We start from the raw sequence: 16441 nt of genomic DNA, 5'->3' as shown, positions 1-16441 counted from the left end.
GGCAGCGGTCTGGGCCCCTGGGAGCGGTGGCTGAAAAGGCCAGCTGTCTGTCTCTCGGGACGCGCAGCTCCTGCCTGCCTGCCTGCCAGCGCGCGGCCTTCTCTCTCCAGGCTCTTCTTCATTTGGGGACTTGAGCTCCCAGGCTGGGGGAAATCTCCCTGGAGGTTTCCTTCTCTCTTAGGGAAGAAAAGTGAGCTGCTAGGCAGAGTGAATGAAAGCTGTAGTGTACTTTCAAGTGTGGACGTTAATTGGGAATACACTGAAAAAGGCAACTGAAAAAAGGCTCCTTTGGAGGAAACATCAGACGAGTTGGAAAGATGCTTCTTTCTTCCCACATTCCTCAGGTCACTCCACCTGGTCTTCCCAGGGGAGAAGGACCTGTCCAAGGTCCCCCCCCACTCCCCCCACACCTGTCCAAGGTTCCCCCCCCAACCACACACACACACACACACCTTATTACCAGGGCACTTTAGAGGAGACTTTTGAGGACAGAGAGAAAACTATAGGAATTTGGGGGGGTTGTTTTGGGGCACACCCGGCGTCTCTTAGGCGTTACTCCTGGCTTGGTGCTCAGAAATCACTCCTGGCAGGCTCAGGGGATCTTATGGGCTGCCAGGGATTGAACCTGGGTCCATGCCGAGTTGGTCCCATACAAGGCAAATGCCCTACCGCTGTGCCTTAGCACCACTATAGGGATTTTTGTGTGCTTATTTTGGGACCATGAATGACAATGCTCAGGGGTCACTCCTGGTGGAGCTCTGGGGACCATAGGGGTGCTGCAGATTGAATTCAGGTGGGACGCATGTAAGGCATGCGCTCTATCTTTTGTACTGACAGCCCTAGCCCCTAGGGAGATCTTGTTCGTTTGTTTTTTAAAAAAATTTTGGGGGGTCACCCCTGGTGTCATTCAGGCTCTGTGCTCAGAAATCGCTCCTGGCAGGCACGGGGGACCATATGGGATGCCGGGATTCAAACCAACATCAGTCCTGGGTCGGCTGCTTGCAAGACAATTGCCCTACCGCTGTGCTATCTCTTTGCCCCCCCAACCCCCTTTTTTAATGGAATCCAGAGTCTCACACCTACAAAGCAGGTGCTGGTGAGACAGAAAAAATTGTGGAGCAAATATGGGGATAAGCCATTTCGAATGGTGATTGGCTCAGAGTCATGGAGGTGAGGCCAGGAGTCAGAAATAGTCCGGAATATTGACCGTTAGTATATGACCACTAGGGAGGGCTTTTCCATTTTTTCCAGCTTCAGTCCTGGGGCTGGGATGCTGGGAAAACAAACCTTAGTTGCTGGAAATCACTGGGAACCTTCTCTGCCTAGGAAAGACAGAGGTGGGCAGGCAAATCAGTTTCTACAGATTTCCACCGATGAGTCCAACAGAATCATTGTATTGACCCAGGTGAAAACAATTGGAGGCCAGGCAAGGCAAAGCAGGTACTTGGGTGGGTGTTGGGGGCAGTGGAAAGGTACTGAGTCTGCAGGAAAGTGTAACAGAGCTTCTAAAATGCCCAGGAGACAGTACAGAGTCAAATCCAGGATCATATCCTGGTTGGTAGTGCTTGCTTCAGCAGTACATATGAGAACACTGGTTGCTAGCCTGGTCACCTTGGTAGAGATATAGAATATCTGGAATCTCCATTCCTCCTCTCAGCCACTCTGATGAGGAGAGGACAGATGCTCCCCAGCCTTCCCTCCTCACCAGTTTCTTACTGACTCTTCCCTGGCAGAAAAGCAGGAAGGGCTCTTGTTCTCTGTCTTCTTCACAAATAGAGATTTGAGGGGCTGGAGCAGTAGTGGCACAAGCAGTAGGGCATTTGCCTTGCACGAGCTAACCTAGGAGTAACCCCTGAGCGCTGCCAAGTATGACCCAAAAACAAAACAAAACAAAAATAACAAAAAAAGAGAGTCAATTAAAAAAGTTTTTGCTTCACCGGAAAAAAGGAAAAAAAGGGGAAGAGAGAAAAAGAGGGAGGGAAGAGAACAAGAAGAGAACAAGAAGCTGAAGGAAGAAGAGGAGGAAGAGGAGGAGGAGGAGAAGTGCTATAGAGGCAACAGGCTGGTGTGATGTGACAGGAGGGAAATCTGGGACATTGATTCGTGGTAGGAAATGAACACTGGTGAAGGAATGGGTGTTGGAATATTATACAACTTAAAATGAGCCATTAACAACTTTCTAACTCTACCTCATGGTGAGTCCATTAAATAAGGAAATAGAAAAAAGTTTTTGCCCATTTTCTTTGGGTGGGGACACTCCTAGTGGTGCTCAGGGCTAACTCTCGGCTCTGCACTCAGCATCATACCTGGTGGGGGTTGAGGGACTATGTGGGGTGCCAGGGAGAGAACTCAGGTAGGATACACATGAGTACCTTACTATGCTATCTCTCCGAGACTAGTAAAACAGGGTTTTGTAATTGTGGTTATTTATTTTGGGGCGGGCACCCTGGTGGTGTTCAGGGCTTACTCTGGATCTGTCTTCTGAAATCACTTCTTGCAGCGCTTTGGGGACTATACAAGGTGCTAGGATTGAACCGTGATCAGCTATGCACAAGGCAAAGGGTCCTACCTGCTCTACTATTGCTCTGTCCCTTGTAATAAAAACAATTTTACTAGAAATTATGAGAAAGGAAAGAGAAAGTAATGTATTTAAGAGAGAGCACAGGCTTTACTAAAGGGGAGAGACTAAGGGTACACAACTCAGATGAAATGTGGGTGAATCTCCAAGATAGAGAACATGCTGATTATCTTTGCAAAGGTGGCCCAAACCCAGTTATTATTATTGATGTTTGATGGTTGCCCCGTGGGAGCAGCAGAATGTCAAGGTCACAGTGCCTGCCCTGGAAGAAATATCAAGTAGTAAATGGTGGTTCAATCCAGCCAATTCTTTCCCACTAGCCTTGAATCCAAATGTTCTGCCAGAGCCTGTAAGATCCTATATCTTCCATCCAGTCTTTTTTCATCTCCCCTTTACCTTTGTACTGCCCTGAGAGTTTCTTAGGCCAAGGACTCTGTTCCCTTTGCCTAGGCCACTCTGCCAGCCTATCCAGCCTTCCTGGATTTTCAAGCTCAAGGGGCCTGCACCCCTGCCTCCATATTTTCCTATCTCCTAACACTGTTTCATTTTCTTCACAGCATATATGTTATCAGCGATTATCTCATCTTTTTTCATCTGTCTCCTCTTAAAACAAAAGTGTCTGGAGATAAAGACATTATCAGGTGGTTCCTCCACTGCTGCATTTCTAGCATCTAGAATAGTGCCTGGGGTATAGTAGGTGCTCAACAAATATTTGGAGAGCAAATGAAAGAACAAGGGTGGCAGTGACTGCAGGTCAATGTGAAGAGGACCCTCCCTGGAAAGAGGGAGCTTGGAGCTGCCAAGGAGGGGCTGTGCCTTTTATCTGTTCCCTGGGATTTTCCCAGGTCAGATTAGATTCTCTCTCTTTGATTTTGGGCCACACCCGGCAATGCTCAGGGGTTACTACTACTGGTTCTATGCTCAGAAATGACTCCTAGCAGGCTTGGGGGACCATATAGGATGCCAGGGATTGAATATGGATTGATCGTGTGCAGGGTTTGAAAGGCTCTACCCACTGTGCTATATTGCTCTGGTCCCTAGATTCTCTTTTAATGTGGACTCAAAGTCTGAACATCTTGTGCCAAAGATGCTTTGTGGTTATGCAATTAGAACCATAATCACATCCCAGTCAGTATTTCCAAAACTTCATCTGAGCCAGCCCTGAACCAGGGGAGTGCATGGATGTGTGGTTTAGGGCTTAGGCCAGCATCTACTTAGCTACAGGAGCAGAGAAGTAGTACAGTGCTTTATTTTTTATTTTAATTTTACAGCATTACATTTTCTTTGCTGATTGGTTTTTGTTGGGGGTCCACAACTGGCAAAGGTCAGGAATTAACTTCTAGCTCTATGATCAGTGTCTCAGTGGGACTCAGAGGACTGTATGTGCTACTGGGATGGAATCTGCGTCAGCTGCATGTAAGCAAGTTCCTAATTCCCCTGATCTCTCTCTAGCCCCTATATTTTAGCCACCAGAACCCCAGCCTCCCTTAAGGTGACTGCTGTGGTTTTAGGAGTTGAGCTCCTGTCTTTTTTTTTTTTTTTGGGGGGGGGACAGTGATGCCCAGGTGTTACTCCTGACTATGCATTCAGAAATTGCCCCTGGTTTTGGGGGACCATACGGGACACCAGTGATTGAACCGAGGTCCGTCCGAGGTCAGCTGCATGCAAGGCAAATGCCCCACTGCTGTGCTATCGCTCTGGCCCCTGAGCTACAGTGTTTTTTAAGCATCCAGTCACAGGCTCCTTCTTCCTAAAATACATATGCAGTCGCCTACTCACACGAACACACATCTTTCAACTGAGTAGGTAAAAGAAACAGGGCTTAAGGTCAGGAGCTGAGGAGAAATGGGGTTTGAACTTCAGGCCACCTGTGAGGGCTTGGATGTCTTTCTAGAAAGCAATTGACATAACCTTGTTCAGTGACTACAGCCTTCTAGAACCTTTTAGGCACCCAAAGAACATTCCATAACCTTCCTCTCTACTTCTCTGCTGCTGCAGTCTCTTCCCCAAGGCACGAGGATCCAGGCTGAGAGTCCTGGCAAGTCCTGCCAGCTGCCAAGTGAGGCCCAGGCAGATGAGGGCATGTTGGGAGGTGCTTTGATGTCAGCAGCTGGGCGAACTTTTCCTTCTCTCCCACCTCCAGCATTCTCCCCACTGCCACCCCCATATCCTCACACCCCCAAGGGTTCCCTGGAAGCTAAAGTGACTCAGGGATTCCAAACTAATTACCCCAGGAGGAAACCCCTTTGGAAAATGTTTCGCATATGGGGAGTCACCTGGAGGAATCCCACGGAACCTCGCCACCGCAGAGGAGATAAGGGTTGGATGAGAGCCAAGCTAAATCTTGGGAACTTGTTCCTGGGTCAGGCAGGAGAGACTGTGCTCACCTGGGCCCCATCTGCCTTTGAGGGGTTTCCTCTGAGGAGACTAAGGGTCCTGAGAGCCACAGACAGAGAGATACCTCCAACCTCCAGTCTTTCCTAATGTCCAGGGCAGCATGAACAAGTGATCTAAGAAGCTGCAGTGGCTCCCAGCTCTTTGGCAGGAGCCAAGATCAGTACATGCAGGCAATGTCAATTTTCAGTTCTGCAATCTGGACTCGGTGGCACTGAATGGTTTGTGGAGAGGCCAGATTTGTGGTTAGTTCTTCTAGAAGAGCTAAGACCTTGAGGCTGTGTAGCAGCAGGAACACACTAGTCCCCCTGAGGGCTACAGACCAGCCCCGGAGGCTGAGGAGCAGGAAGAGGGAAGGGGGCCAGCAGACCCTAGCCACAGAGTTCACTCCCTATAGCTGTGGGCAGATGCAAGCATTGCTGCAGGAGGGCAATTTTCTTCCATTTGTTGCCAACCAGGGGGTGGATGGCACAGAGCAGCATCTTCATGCCAGGAGCTTAGATTGGAGGCAGCTAGACCTCTTCTTCCTTGCCATGTAACCTCAGAGAGGGGACTAGGTTCCTGACCTGGAATGTGGGGGTGACAGCTACCGCCTTCTGGGTTATGGAAGGCTGCAAGGAACACAAGAGGTGTGGAAGCCCACAATTTGGAGAGGGAGCGGGTTTCTGGGTGCATAGACCAGAGCAAAGGCTTGGAGTGGGTTAATGTGTCCTCAAGCCTCACCTCAATGCCCCCTACCCCAAGCCCCACTTCTGCCTCCATCACCCTACAACTCACCTGAGCACCATCTTCAAATTCTCCAGAATGGCCCCATCCCTATCATATCTCAGCTTTGGGGCAGCTTTGCCCTAAAACCTTGGAAAAGATTCCAGTCACTTGTGCCGCTAGCTATTCCTACTTCCCTTTGTTTATCCCCGAGTCCTTGGTTACCTAGTGGTGTATTTTCTAAGGGAAAGCACATGCAAATCAGAAAATATCATTCTAGAAGCAATGTCTACCTGTCTACCTTCCAGGGGGTGTGTAGGGTGGCATGGGTGTGGGAGGTGGAGCATGGGGGGGTCAGGAGATAGAGAAGACAGAGAGGGAAGTGGGGGTCCTGCCCACCTTGTCCCCTGGGGCAGCCCCCCTTGAGTCTTACTGGAACATATGTACCCCTGCTGGGAGATAGATGCCCATGGATTGGGGTTGCACTAAGGCTGTGTGTACTCATCCTATAGCCAGAGAGGAGCACCACCCACCTATCACTGTCCTTGTCCCCAAGATCCACTGAATGGGGTTGGGGAGGTGGGTCCAGGATTTGGGACTTCAGAAGTTTCTTAGTTTGGGGGCCACACCACAGCTGTGCACAGGGGTAACTCCTGGCTTTACACTTGGGAATCACTTCTGGTGCCCACAGGGAACCATATGGGATGTGGAGGATCAAACCTGGTTGGCTGGGGCCAAAGAGATAGCATGGAGGTAAGGCGTTTGCCTTCTATGCAGAAGGACAGTGGTTCAAATTACAGCATCCCATATGGTCCCCTGAGCCTGCCAGGAGCCATTTCTGAGCATAGAGCCGGGAGTAACCCCTCAGCGCTACCGGGTGTGACCCAAAAACCAAAAACCAAAACCAAACAAAAAAAACACCCAAAAAACTGGTTGGCTATGTGCAAGGCAAATGCCTTATCCACTACGCTATCCTAGTGACCTTCAGAGAATTCTTGGAGGGGCTATACCCCTTCTTATCCTGCCTTCATCTTTTCACTCATCCTACAAAGCAGCTTTCTCTTGTAGAGGACACAAGGTATACAGCTGACTTCACCTTGAAGGCCTGGATCAAGGTCAGCAGGGCAAGAGTGCATACAAGGAGCAGGGAGATACAGGGTCACAGGAACATTAAGGAAGGACTAATGGAGCAGGGGGAACATGTTACTGAGGATGGGATCACAGAAGTTGGGGTCACTAGAGATGCAAACTGGCAAGAGAACCACAAGGTTGAGGGCGAAAGAAGATGGTTGGAAAGGAAATGTATCCTCAGATGGGTGCTGACGGGAAGGTTCGAGGAGAAAGGAAACAGGTGACAAGCCCATGCAGGAGAATTTGAGATGATGGTGACGTCTTCAGGGCCCCTGGAGACATCACAGCCAGGATGTGTCTTCATTTGAGGTACCAGCCGACTGGGGACATTCCTCTAATGCCAGTCCCTCACATCACAGGTGTGAAGAACACAGGCTCCATCCACCTCCCGGAAAAGTGCAAAGGACAGTTTACTCAACTGGCCACTGGGCTGACCCAGAGGCTCATCACAGCTTCCATGAGTACAGCATTTTAAGCAGCTTTTGGAAACACTTTCAGGTTTTTTTGTTTTGTTTTGTGTTTTAATCTCAGGTCACTCCCTCCAAAAAGGTAGTGGAAATAAATTTGAATAAACAAAACAGGTTTGCTGAAAATAAAACCAGGGCTCCCCTACAGCTCTCAGCACTTCTTCCACCAAGCCTGCCTCCTCTGCCAGTGCTAAGCATAGCAGCCAGCATGTATCGGGTGAGCGCCAGACTGGTGCAGGTGCGTGCAGGCAGGTGTGGGTGGATGCCGGGCCAGTGGCAGGCTAGTGCAATAGAGCAGGCATGTGATTAGGGGGTTAGAATGGAGGAATGGGGCAGAGTGGGACATTCAGAACTGAGAGGCTTCTCTCACTGGCCTTTCCCCACAGGTGGTCGCGTTCTTGGCAATAGTCATGGGAAGCCACACCTCTATCCTGCATGTCCTGAAGGGTTGCACCCACCGGCACTTCTGCCTCAATGGCAAAGAGCACGAACTCTTGGAGGAGTGGCAGAAGTGGAACACTGAGTTCCTGCCTAACCCCAGGGCAACCAGCATCACCCACACCTCAGATGACTGCAAAGCTAGCACCGATGGACCCCTGAGAAGCAGATCCATCTCCCCCTGGAGTTATGAGTGAGTTGGCTGCTCCTCCTTCCTGCCATGAGCCTCTCCCAGCCATCCTACATGCACCTGTCAAAGGCAAAAGCAGGTTCAGGTCCTGCCTCTCCCTCTATTCTCTGACTTTGGTCCAATTATTCAGGGTTTACTAGCAGGGGTCTCAAACTCAATTTACCTGGGGGCCGCAGGAGGCAAAGTCGGGGTGATCCTTGAGTGCAAAGTCAGTAGTAAGCCTGAACATTGGGGGGTGTGACCCAAACAACTAAAACAAAACAAAACATAAAATGATTCCTCTAGGGCAGGGCCACAAAATGTTGTATTGCGCAAACGGCCCTCGGGCTGCGAGTTTGAGACCCCTGGTTTAGAGTGTAGGGTTTAAAAAAAAACTATAAAATGAGATACTGCCCTATAGGTTTAGGGTAGAGAAATAGTACAGGGGTTGAGGCACTTATCTGGCACAAAAATGGCCCCAATTAAATTCCTGGTACCACATGGTCCCCTGAGCATCACTGAATGTAGATCTGGCGATCCCCTGAGCACCAGATAATCTCTGGCACTGCAGGGTTCTGGTGCCACTGCATCCTCTGTGCTAGCATCAAACTGTTGGCCCTGTGGTCAAGAATCACCTGGGTGGGGCTCCTGAGCACAGCTTGGGAAACCCCACAAAGACACCCCAAAGCTAATGTGCAGATCATCTGAAGTAATGTACATGAAGTCTGTAACTACTGCAGACATTTTCTCCTTCCTTCCCTCCCTCCCTCCCTCCCTCCCTCCCTCCCTCCCTCCCTCCCTCCCTCCCTTCCTTCCTTCCTTCCTTCCTTCCTTCCTTCCTTCCTTCCTTCCTTCCTTCCTTCCTTCCTTCCTTCCTTCTGCAGAGGGTATGTGTCAGGTACACATACCTGACTTTGTACCTGGCTTTGTACATCCAAGATATGTACTCTATTACTGAGCTACATCCCTGGGCCACCAAGATCCTCTTTTTCCTTGTGGAGTGCTTTTTAAAAAATCCACTCCTATTTGTCAAGGGCCTGTCTATGTGGAAAAAGTTTTGGTGGCTGTGTCCAGTGATGCTTTTGGAGTCCAGACTTTGGAACATTGACTTTTCAGTGGTTTTCCTTTTTTGGTAGGTATAAAATCCTTTCATAAAGTCATTAAGTTTAGGGGTTGGCGTGGTAGCGCAGCTGTAGGGCATTTGCCTTGCACATGGCTGACCTAGGACGGACTTCAGTTCAATCTCCCAGTGTCCCATATGGTCCCCCAAGCCAGGAGAGATTTCTGAGTGCAAAACCAGGAGTAAACCCTGAGCGTCATGGGTGTGGCCAAAACACCAGAAAAAAAAAAGTCATTAAGTTTGCTGGAGTGATATGATAGCACAGCAGTAGGGCATTTGCCTTGCATGAAGCCAACCTGGGATGGACCCGGGTTTGATCCCCAGCATCCCATATGGAGTCTGAGTCTACCAGGAGCAATTTCTAAGCACAGAGCCAGGAGTAACCCCAGAATACTGCCAGGTGTAGTCCAAAAACAAAGTCATTAAGTTTAAGGCTGGAGAGAAAGTAAAACAGGTAGGGCACATGTTTGTTCCCCGCCAGAAAAGTGATTGTCACTCATCTGTTCTTTGTATGTTGAATATGAGTAAAGATGGAGTCAGCGATTTGTAGAAATGGTGGACAGGGGCTCCACAATGGCGAGATGAAGTGAAGAGAAGAAGCTTTTACTTTATTCTTTTCTTTTTTGTTGTTTTTGTTTTTGTTTTTGGGCCACACGCGGCGTTGCTCAGGGGTTACTCCTGGCTTTTTGCTCAGAAATAGTTCCTGGCAGGCACGGGGGACCATATGGGACACCGGGATTCGAACCAACCACCTTTGGTCCTGGATTGGCTGCTTGCAAGGCAAAGGCCGCTGTGCTATCTCTCCGGGCCCACTTTATTCTTTTCTTTTTCTTTTCTTTTCTTTTTTTTTTTTTTGGTTTTTGGGTCACACCCAGCAGTGCTCAGGGGTTACTCCTGGCTATCTGCTCAGAAATAGCTCCTGGCAGGCACGGGGGACCATATGGGACACCGGGATTCGAACCAACCACCTTTGGTCCTGGATCAGCTGCTTGCAAGGCAAAGGCCGCTGTGCTATCTCTCCGGGCCAACTTTATTCTTTTCTATGCTTGATTGTAAGAGTCATTTTCTTCCGAAGGGATGGAGAGTGGGGCCACGCCCAGCAGTGTTCAAGGATCATTTCTGGCTCTTTGCTCAGGGGACCAAGTATGTTGCTGCAGTGTGAGAGGTTAGAGAGATTAGTAGGATGTAGGCTGCTTGTCTTGAATTCAGGTCACCCACTGGTTCATCCCCAACACCATATTATGTCCCCTGAGCCTTACCAGGAGTAATTCATGAGCACCTTTGGCTAATAATAAAAAATAAAAAACAAAAAAAGGAAAGAAAGAAAAGACAATATGTGGTGCCAGGGAGCAAAGTAGGCCAGTTGCAATGTAAGATAAGTGTCTTTATCTCTGTTCTCTCTCCCAGTTTTTCTTTTCATAGTTAAAAACACCCTAAGATATAATAACATTTATGAATGAAATTTCATGCCTTGTGGAAGCAGAGCTAGCCTGCTGGAAGCCTCTGGCCCTACCCAGCAGGCACCGCCCCCTCCTCTATCTCTTCGGAGTCCAGGAGGAAAGCCATTCTGCACACCCAGCCCTCCCCTCTTGAGGAAAGTCCTAGAGAGGAGGGGCGATTTGTCAAATCAGCAAGAAGTGCCTGAGCTAGACCAGCCGCCAGATCCCTCCTTTCCCCCATCTTTGCTCTCTTTCCCTCTCCTTCCTAGGCCCCCTCAACCTCCCTCCAGCACCATTTCCTTCTATCCTCTGACTTGTCCACCCCACTGTGCTCTCTCAGGCTCTGGCCTGCCCCCTAGCTGCCTGGCCTGCTTTCTCATCCTCACTGGCGCCTTCCCCACAGGTTGGACAGGGACTTGAACCGGCTTCCCCAGGACCTCTATCACGCCAAGTGCAGTTGCTCACATTGCGTCAGCCTCGAGACAGGCTCCGAAATGGACCCCTTGGGCAACTCCGAGCCGCTCTACCACAATCAGACTGTCTTCTACCGGCGACGCTGCCCCGGAGTGCAGGGCACCCCGCACAACTACTGCCTGGAGCCGCAGCTTTACCCTGTCTCCCTGGCCTGTGTGTGCGTGCGTCCACGCATGGCAGCTTAGCATGTTCTCATTGGTGGTTCCTGGCGGGAGTGCTGAGGTTGGGGGGGGGGGTTCTCACTACCTCCCTCACTGAGCCAGACTCCCGAAGGTTCTGCCCTCTGCACCTCTGGGGCAGAGCAGGCAGGGGGTTTGGGGGTACTGCACTTTGCACTTTTGGGAACGGGTGGAAAATGCTGGCCGGTGCCGGGAGAGCAGCACTGGCTGGTGACGCTGGAAGCTGGCATCCCGGGACAGCCTCCTGGAGAAGATCTTCAAAGCTCTGCCCATTTCTGGGGGTCACCTCCCCATCTCTTCCTTCTCTCCTATTCTGGCTGTCCAGCCCTGCACAGGCACTTTCTGGATGATTTCCCCTCTGCCTCAGTTCATTCATTTACACAGCTGTTCATCCATTCATCCATCAGCACTCATCTTTGCAGCACTCATCTTTGGATATGGGAGGCTCAGAGAAAAACGCTGCTGTGTTTTGAACTGGGGGAAGACTTATCCAAATAAAGAATCTGAATTTACAAGTGGCTGAATTTGTCTTTGGCATTCCTACAGCACAAACCCTCACACACACACACACCCCTCCCCACCAGACAGGTCCTACCTAGACACCAAATCGCAGGCTCTACCCCCAAGAAATTTCCCTGTACCCATCTCCTTCTCCACCCCGCTCCCTGGCTCACCCCCTGAACAGCAGGAGGGGGTTCGGCTGCCTTCCTGGCATGTTAGATAGACAGAGGCCCATTGAGGCACTGCAGCGGGCACACAGCACCCCCTTGTACCCCCAACAATCTGCCTTTGTCTTCAGACTTGGCTGCAATAGTTTGGTCCTGGGGGTACTGGCTGGGCCCTGCTCCAGCCCCCACCCTCCCAGAAGGAAGAAGGGAGAAGGGAGAAAGGCTGGGCTGAGGAAGTGGGTGCAGGTTAGAGAAGGGAGACAGATTTCTTTGGCTTGGGTCCTTGGGGGGTTTCTAGTCCTGCTCCAGTCTTGGATCACCTCCCAGCTCCTCCTTTTTCTCCCAAGATCTCGCCTCTCCTGTCCACGCTCCCCAGCTAGGCCAGTGAGGGGAGGAACTGGGCACGCCTCCTCACCCACCCTCCTGCCCCTCCCCTGTGCCTCTTAGGGGAGGGGTAAGGGGCACCCCGGGCAGCTGGACTGACTCCACTGCTGCAGTTTCAGTCCCCCCGTTGATGTCTGCTTCGCTTTCCTGCCTGTGCCTTTGGGCTCCTGTCCGCCTCCCCACCAAGCCAGGTTTCTGCCTTCCTGCTTCCCTGTCCCTGCTGGTGGCTGTGGGTGGCTGTGGCCAGTGAGATGTTCAGTGCTTGGGATCGCCGGGACCAGCCCCCCGAAGTGGAGCCAGCATCAGGGCTTCAGGGGTTCTCCATCGATAGGACCTTCCTCTCATCCTTTAAGGGCATTCTGCTGGAAACAGAGCTGGTAAAGCCTCTTTATCCTCATTTCTCTAGCTGTCTCTTAGCACCCCCTCCCCTTCCCACCTTTGCACTTCCCACCGCTTTCCCTAGAGGTGTCTGTGGCAGCTATATAGCAGCTGGAGCTGGGCAGGACAGCTTTGTGGGACCCAGAGGGACAGGGACAGAAGACGTGCCAACCTGCCTTCCTGGGTCTCTAAGAGACCCACTCCTTGGCATGGCCAAGAAGTCCTGCTCTTAAACTTGACAGACTTCCTGAAGCTTCACTATGGGGGTCCAGAAGTATCTGCTCACAAGAAAGGCTCTTCCGCTCACTGAGTAGGGCAGCATAGCCCAGTCTAATGGAGCACTCTAATGGAGGCTCCCATCCTGATACAGGCTTTTCAGGCATCTAAGTCCAGGAGAACATTAAGGGCTGGGAATTTCAGGGGCAGGGCAGCCTGTTCCTGTGCTCCAAATCCCAGAACCATAGCACCAGTGGTTTGCCTGGATGGTTGCCATTAGAGCTAGGCTAAACTGTGGAGGCTGCAGGGAGGGGGAGTATGGGGCAGCGGTTTGATCCCCCAGCATCCCATATGGTCCCCCCCAAGCCAGGGGCAATTTTTGAGCACTTAGCCAGAAGTAACCCCTGAGCATCAAACGGGTGTGGACGAAGAAAAAAAAAAAAAAGAAATGAAGAGATTTGAATCCTGCTGCATGGAAGGCTGGAGCCTGCCATTTGGAAGACCAAAGCCCCTGAACACCGCTTGCTCCTGTAGGCAGGGGTGGGGAGCCCTGTCTCCAGGCCAGCAGGGAGGTGGGGATGCAAAGGCCTGGAGGTGCCTGATTCCTGCCTGGTCAGCCCCACACCCTCTGTCCTCAGGCCTTGACCTTCATCATCTTCATCTGCTTCACGGCCTCCATCTCTGCCTACATGGCGGCGGCGCTGCTGGAGTTCTTCATCACACTCACCTTCCTCTTCCTCTTTGCCACCCAGTGCCACCTGCGCTTCGACCGGCTCAACTGGCCTTGTTTGGTAAGTTCTCCTTGCCCCCACCTGCTCCCTTTCCACTTTGGTGGAGGCTTCCCTCAGCCTCTGAGACTTTCAGCCCACCCCAGGCCTGACTTCTTGCTCTGGTCCCTCCTCCCTAGATAGTGCAAGTCTTTCTCCCTCTCTCCAACCCTGGAAAACCTCAGGGTGATGCCTTTTGCTCTCTACCCCTCCCCAGGACTTCCTGCGCTGTGTCAGCGCCATCATCATTCTCCTGGTGGTCTCCTTTGCTGCTGTGACCTCCCGGGATGGAGCTGCCATTGCTGCTTTTGTGAGTTCTGACCTGCAGAGCACTCTCGCCCACCCTCTGAAGCTCCCCACCCCCAAGGCTAGGGGTGACTCTATCAATGCCTGACCAAGTCAGGCTCACACCTTGCCCCTTCCACCCACCTTCCTCTTCCTAACATTGGACATTCCCCTGGGCCTGTGTGGTAGCAGGCCCACTCATTCTGTTGCAGGTTTTTGGCATCATCTTGGTTTCTGTCTTTGCCTACGATGCCTTCAAGATTTACCGAATGGAGCTGGTGCCCGGGCCCAGCCAAGGTGAGTGCCTGCACACTGGGGGCAGACACTGCTCTACAATCCACTCCCACAACCTGTTCTTACATGCCCTCCCCTGCCTGCCTCACTTTCATAGGGGACCAGCAGTGACCCTGGGCTTACCTGGCTTCAAGACCTGACCCGACAAAGGGACAGTGGAGTCCAGATACCTTCCCTTTGAATCTCTTAGTCCTGCCCACTGCCTGGGGCCAGTCTGTAAAATGGATCCCAAGATCCAGCCAGGCTGGGGGCATTATGGAGAGGCATGGAGGTGGGAGGAAGCTAGTCATTAAAAAATTCAAATCCAGCTGGTGATTCTTCTTCTTCCTGCAGAATGAGGTAGGTCAGGAATGGCAGAGAGTGTTTATGGAAATGTGGTCTGAAGCAGAGCATGAGGGGTGGAGGGCAGGCCCAGGTGTGAGTGGTGAGGAAGTAAAGCACCAACCCGAAGGTTGTGAAGATCCCTTTCCATACCAAGCTTCTATGCCAGTTTTCTGTGTTAGTGGCTGTTTTGTGTGTGTCTGGTGGTTGTGTGGAAGGCTGAAAGGCCCCGTCTGTGCTCACAGGTTAGGGTCCTAGAGATGATGCTCTTGCCTAGGGTGTGCGTAGAGCTCCCCCTTGCGGTATGGGGAGGACTCGGCCCTTGGGGGGAAAAGTCAGCCGGTTGCATCAGAGTAGAATCACTTAGATCTCATCTGGCTCTTGTTTCCATTAGAAGACACATGCCCAGTGAGAGAAGGGCCTCCCCATCTGTGGTCAGGGCTAGAACTAGCCCTAACTCCTGACACCTGAATAGGGCTTATTTCCCTCCCCCAGATCCACCTTCTCTGCTAACCCCAACACAACTGATTCTCTCCTCTGTGTCATTCTCAGCAGGGCTGGGATTCTGAGGTGTCTGGATAGCCTTCCTTGAATGCTTACAGACTAGGACTCAGACACAGTTGGAAGAGCTGTGCTCAGGATGAATGCAGTTAGGGAGTTCTGCTTGGGCTTCTGGGTAGCCTTGTGCAATGCAGAACTGGGCGCCAATGGGGGACCCATGGTCTGGTGCAGTAGGACATCTTGTCCAGCCCTCAAGAGCCAGCAGGGGTCCTGCCAGTGGCCATGTATCTCTTGTTTTTTATTGTTCCTTTTCAGAAGTGCCTTCCTGCTTCCCCTTGGGTGCTCCTTCTACAGGCAGACCCAACTTCTTTTTCTTTTTTTTTTTTGGGGGGGGAGGGGTCACACCCAGCGTCGCTCAGGGTTCATTCCTGCCTCTGTGCTCAGAAATTATTCCTGGCAGGTTCAGGGACCATATGGGATGTCAGGAATTAAACCCAGGTCTGTCCTGGGTCAGCCACATGCAAGGTAAACACCTATCACTGTGCTATCTCTTCAGCCCCAGCCCCAGTTTCTAAGTCTTCTGAACCCTGCAACTCTGAGTTGGAGCTTCTGTGGGGTGAGTGATGAATAACCAGGAGAATCTCAAGACCTCACTTTCTGGAGCCCCACCTGCCTGACCCACAACCAGAACCAGCTGACAGTAGTTAGTCCTCAGGCTTGGGACAGACACAGTCCCCTCTCCAAATGGTCACTGACTGGGCAGTGGGAACCAAGGCTTCAGGATTTCAGAAATGGTCAGGGAGTCCAGCTGCAATGCCCAGTAGGTGACAGAAACTTCCCTAGAGCTTGATAGAGTCGGGACTAGCCTGATCCTGCTGTGGGTGGATGGGTGGGCAGGGCCTGGCAAGAACAGACTACAGGCAGGATCTCCCTGGGCAGTGTGTTGTCAGCTGGTCCCCAAGTCTCAAGATATTTTAATAGTCCTGCTTGGGGTCCTGTTGTTTGTTAGAACCTGGGATGATGAGGAAGGATGGATGTAGAGGAATGTCCTATGGGTCACTTCTTTTTTATTATTAGTTTTTGGACCACACCTGGTGGTGCTTAAGGCTTACTCCTGGCTCTGTGCTCTGGTGGAATTTAGGACACCATTTGGGATCCTGGGGATCAAACCCAGGTCAGCCACATGCATGGTAAACACTTTATCTGCTGTACTATGCCCCATGGGTTACTTCTAAGAGACTAACTTGAGTAGGAAATCAGCTATTCCCTCCATCTGACTCCCTTCTCTAGCCAGCCCCACTCTACTAGGTTTCTTATGACATTGGCAGAAAATTCATGGTGGAGGGAATAGGTGTCTGGGATGTCTTTAACCCTTATGGTCTCAGGTGGATGTGATCAAGGAAGCTGAAGCCTCCACATTAAAATTCTGTCTCCTACATCCAGAATTGGCTTGCCCTATGGACTACATGGTGATATGAATCAAACCTGGACCTTCTGCAGGAAAAGCTTATGCACTAGCCCCTTTCAACTATC

At 51.2% G+C, this 16441-nt stretch overlaps 2 protein-coding genes across 2 annotated transcripts; both read left to right on the top strand.

Moving 5' to 3' along the window:
* The first annotated feature begins 7483 nt into the window (after positions 1 to 7483).
* IL25 (interleukin 25) lies at positions 7484 to 11100 on the top strand. Its single transcript, XM_049768971.1, has 3 exons — positions 7484 to 7513; positions 7662 to 7906; positions 10845 to 11100. The coding sequence occupies exons 1-3, from the start codon at positions 7484 to 7486 to the stop codon at positions 11098 to 11100; spliced, it is 531 nt and encodes a 176-aa protein (XP_049624928.1).
* A 1141-nt stretch (positions 11101 to 12241) lies between these two features.
* CMTM5 (CKLF like MARVEL transmembrane domain containing 5) lies at positions 12242 to 14393 on the top strand. Its single transcript, XM_049768692.1, has 5 exons — positions 12242 to 12523; positions 13379 to 13531; positions 13725 to 13817; positions 14005 to 14089; positions 14184 to 14393. Exons 1-5 carry the CDS (start codon positions 12398 to 12400, stop codon positions 14195 to 14197), a joined length of 471 nt encoding a protein of 156 aa, XP_049624649.1. The 5' UTR covers positions 12242 to 12397; the 3' UTR covers positions 14198 to 14393.
* Positions 14394 to 16441: the final 2048 nt, after the last annotated feature.

Source organism: Suncus etruscus, chromosome 2 (assembly GCF_024139225.1).
Source record: "Suncus etruscus isolate mSunEtr1 chromosome 2, mSunEtr1.pri.cur, whole genome shotgun sequence".
Taxonomy (NCBI): domain Eukaryota; kingdom Metazoa; phylum Chordata; class Mammalia; order Eulipotyphla; family Soricidae; genus Suncus; species Suncus etruscus.
Note: the sequence above shows the minus strand (reverse complement) of the source record. Positions and strands in the feature narration are given on the sequence as shown.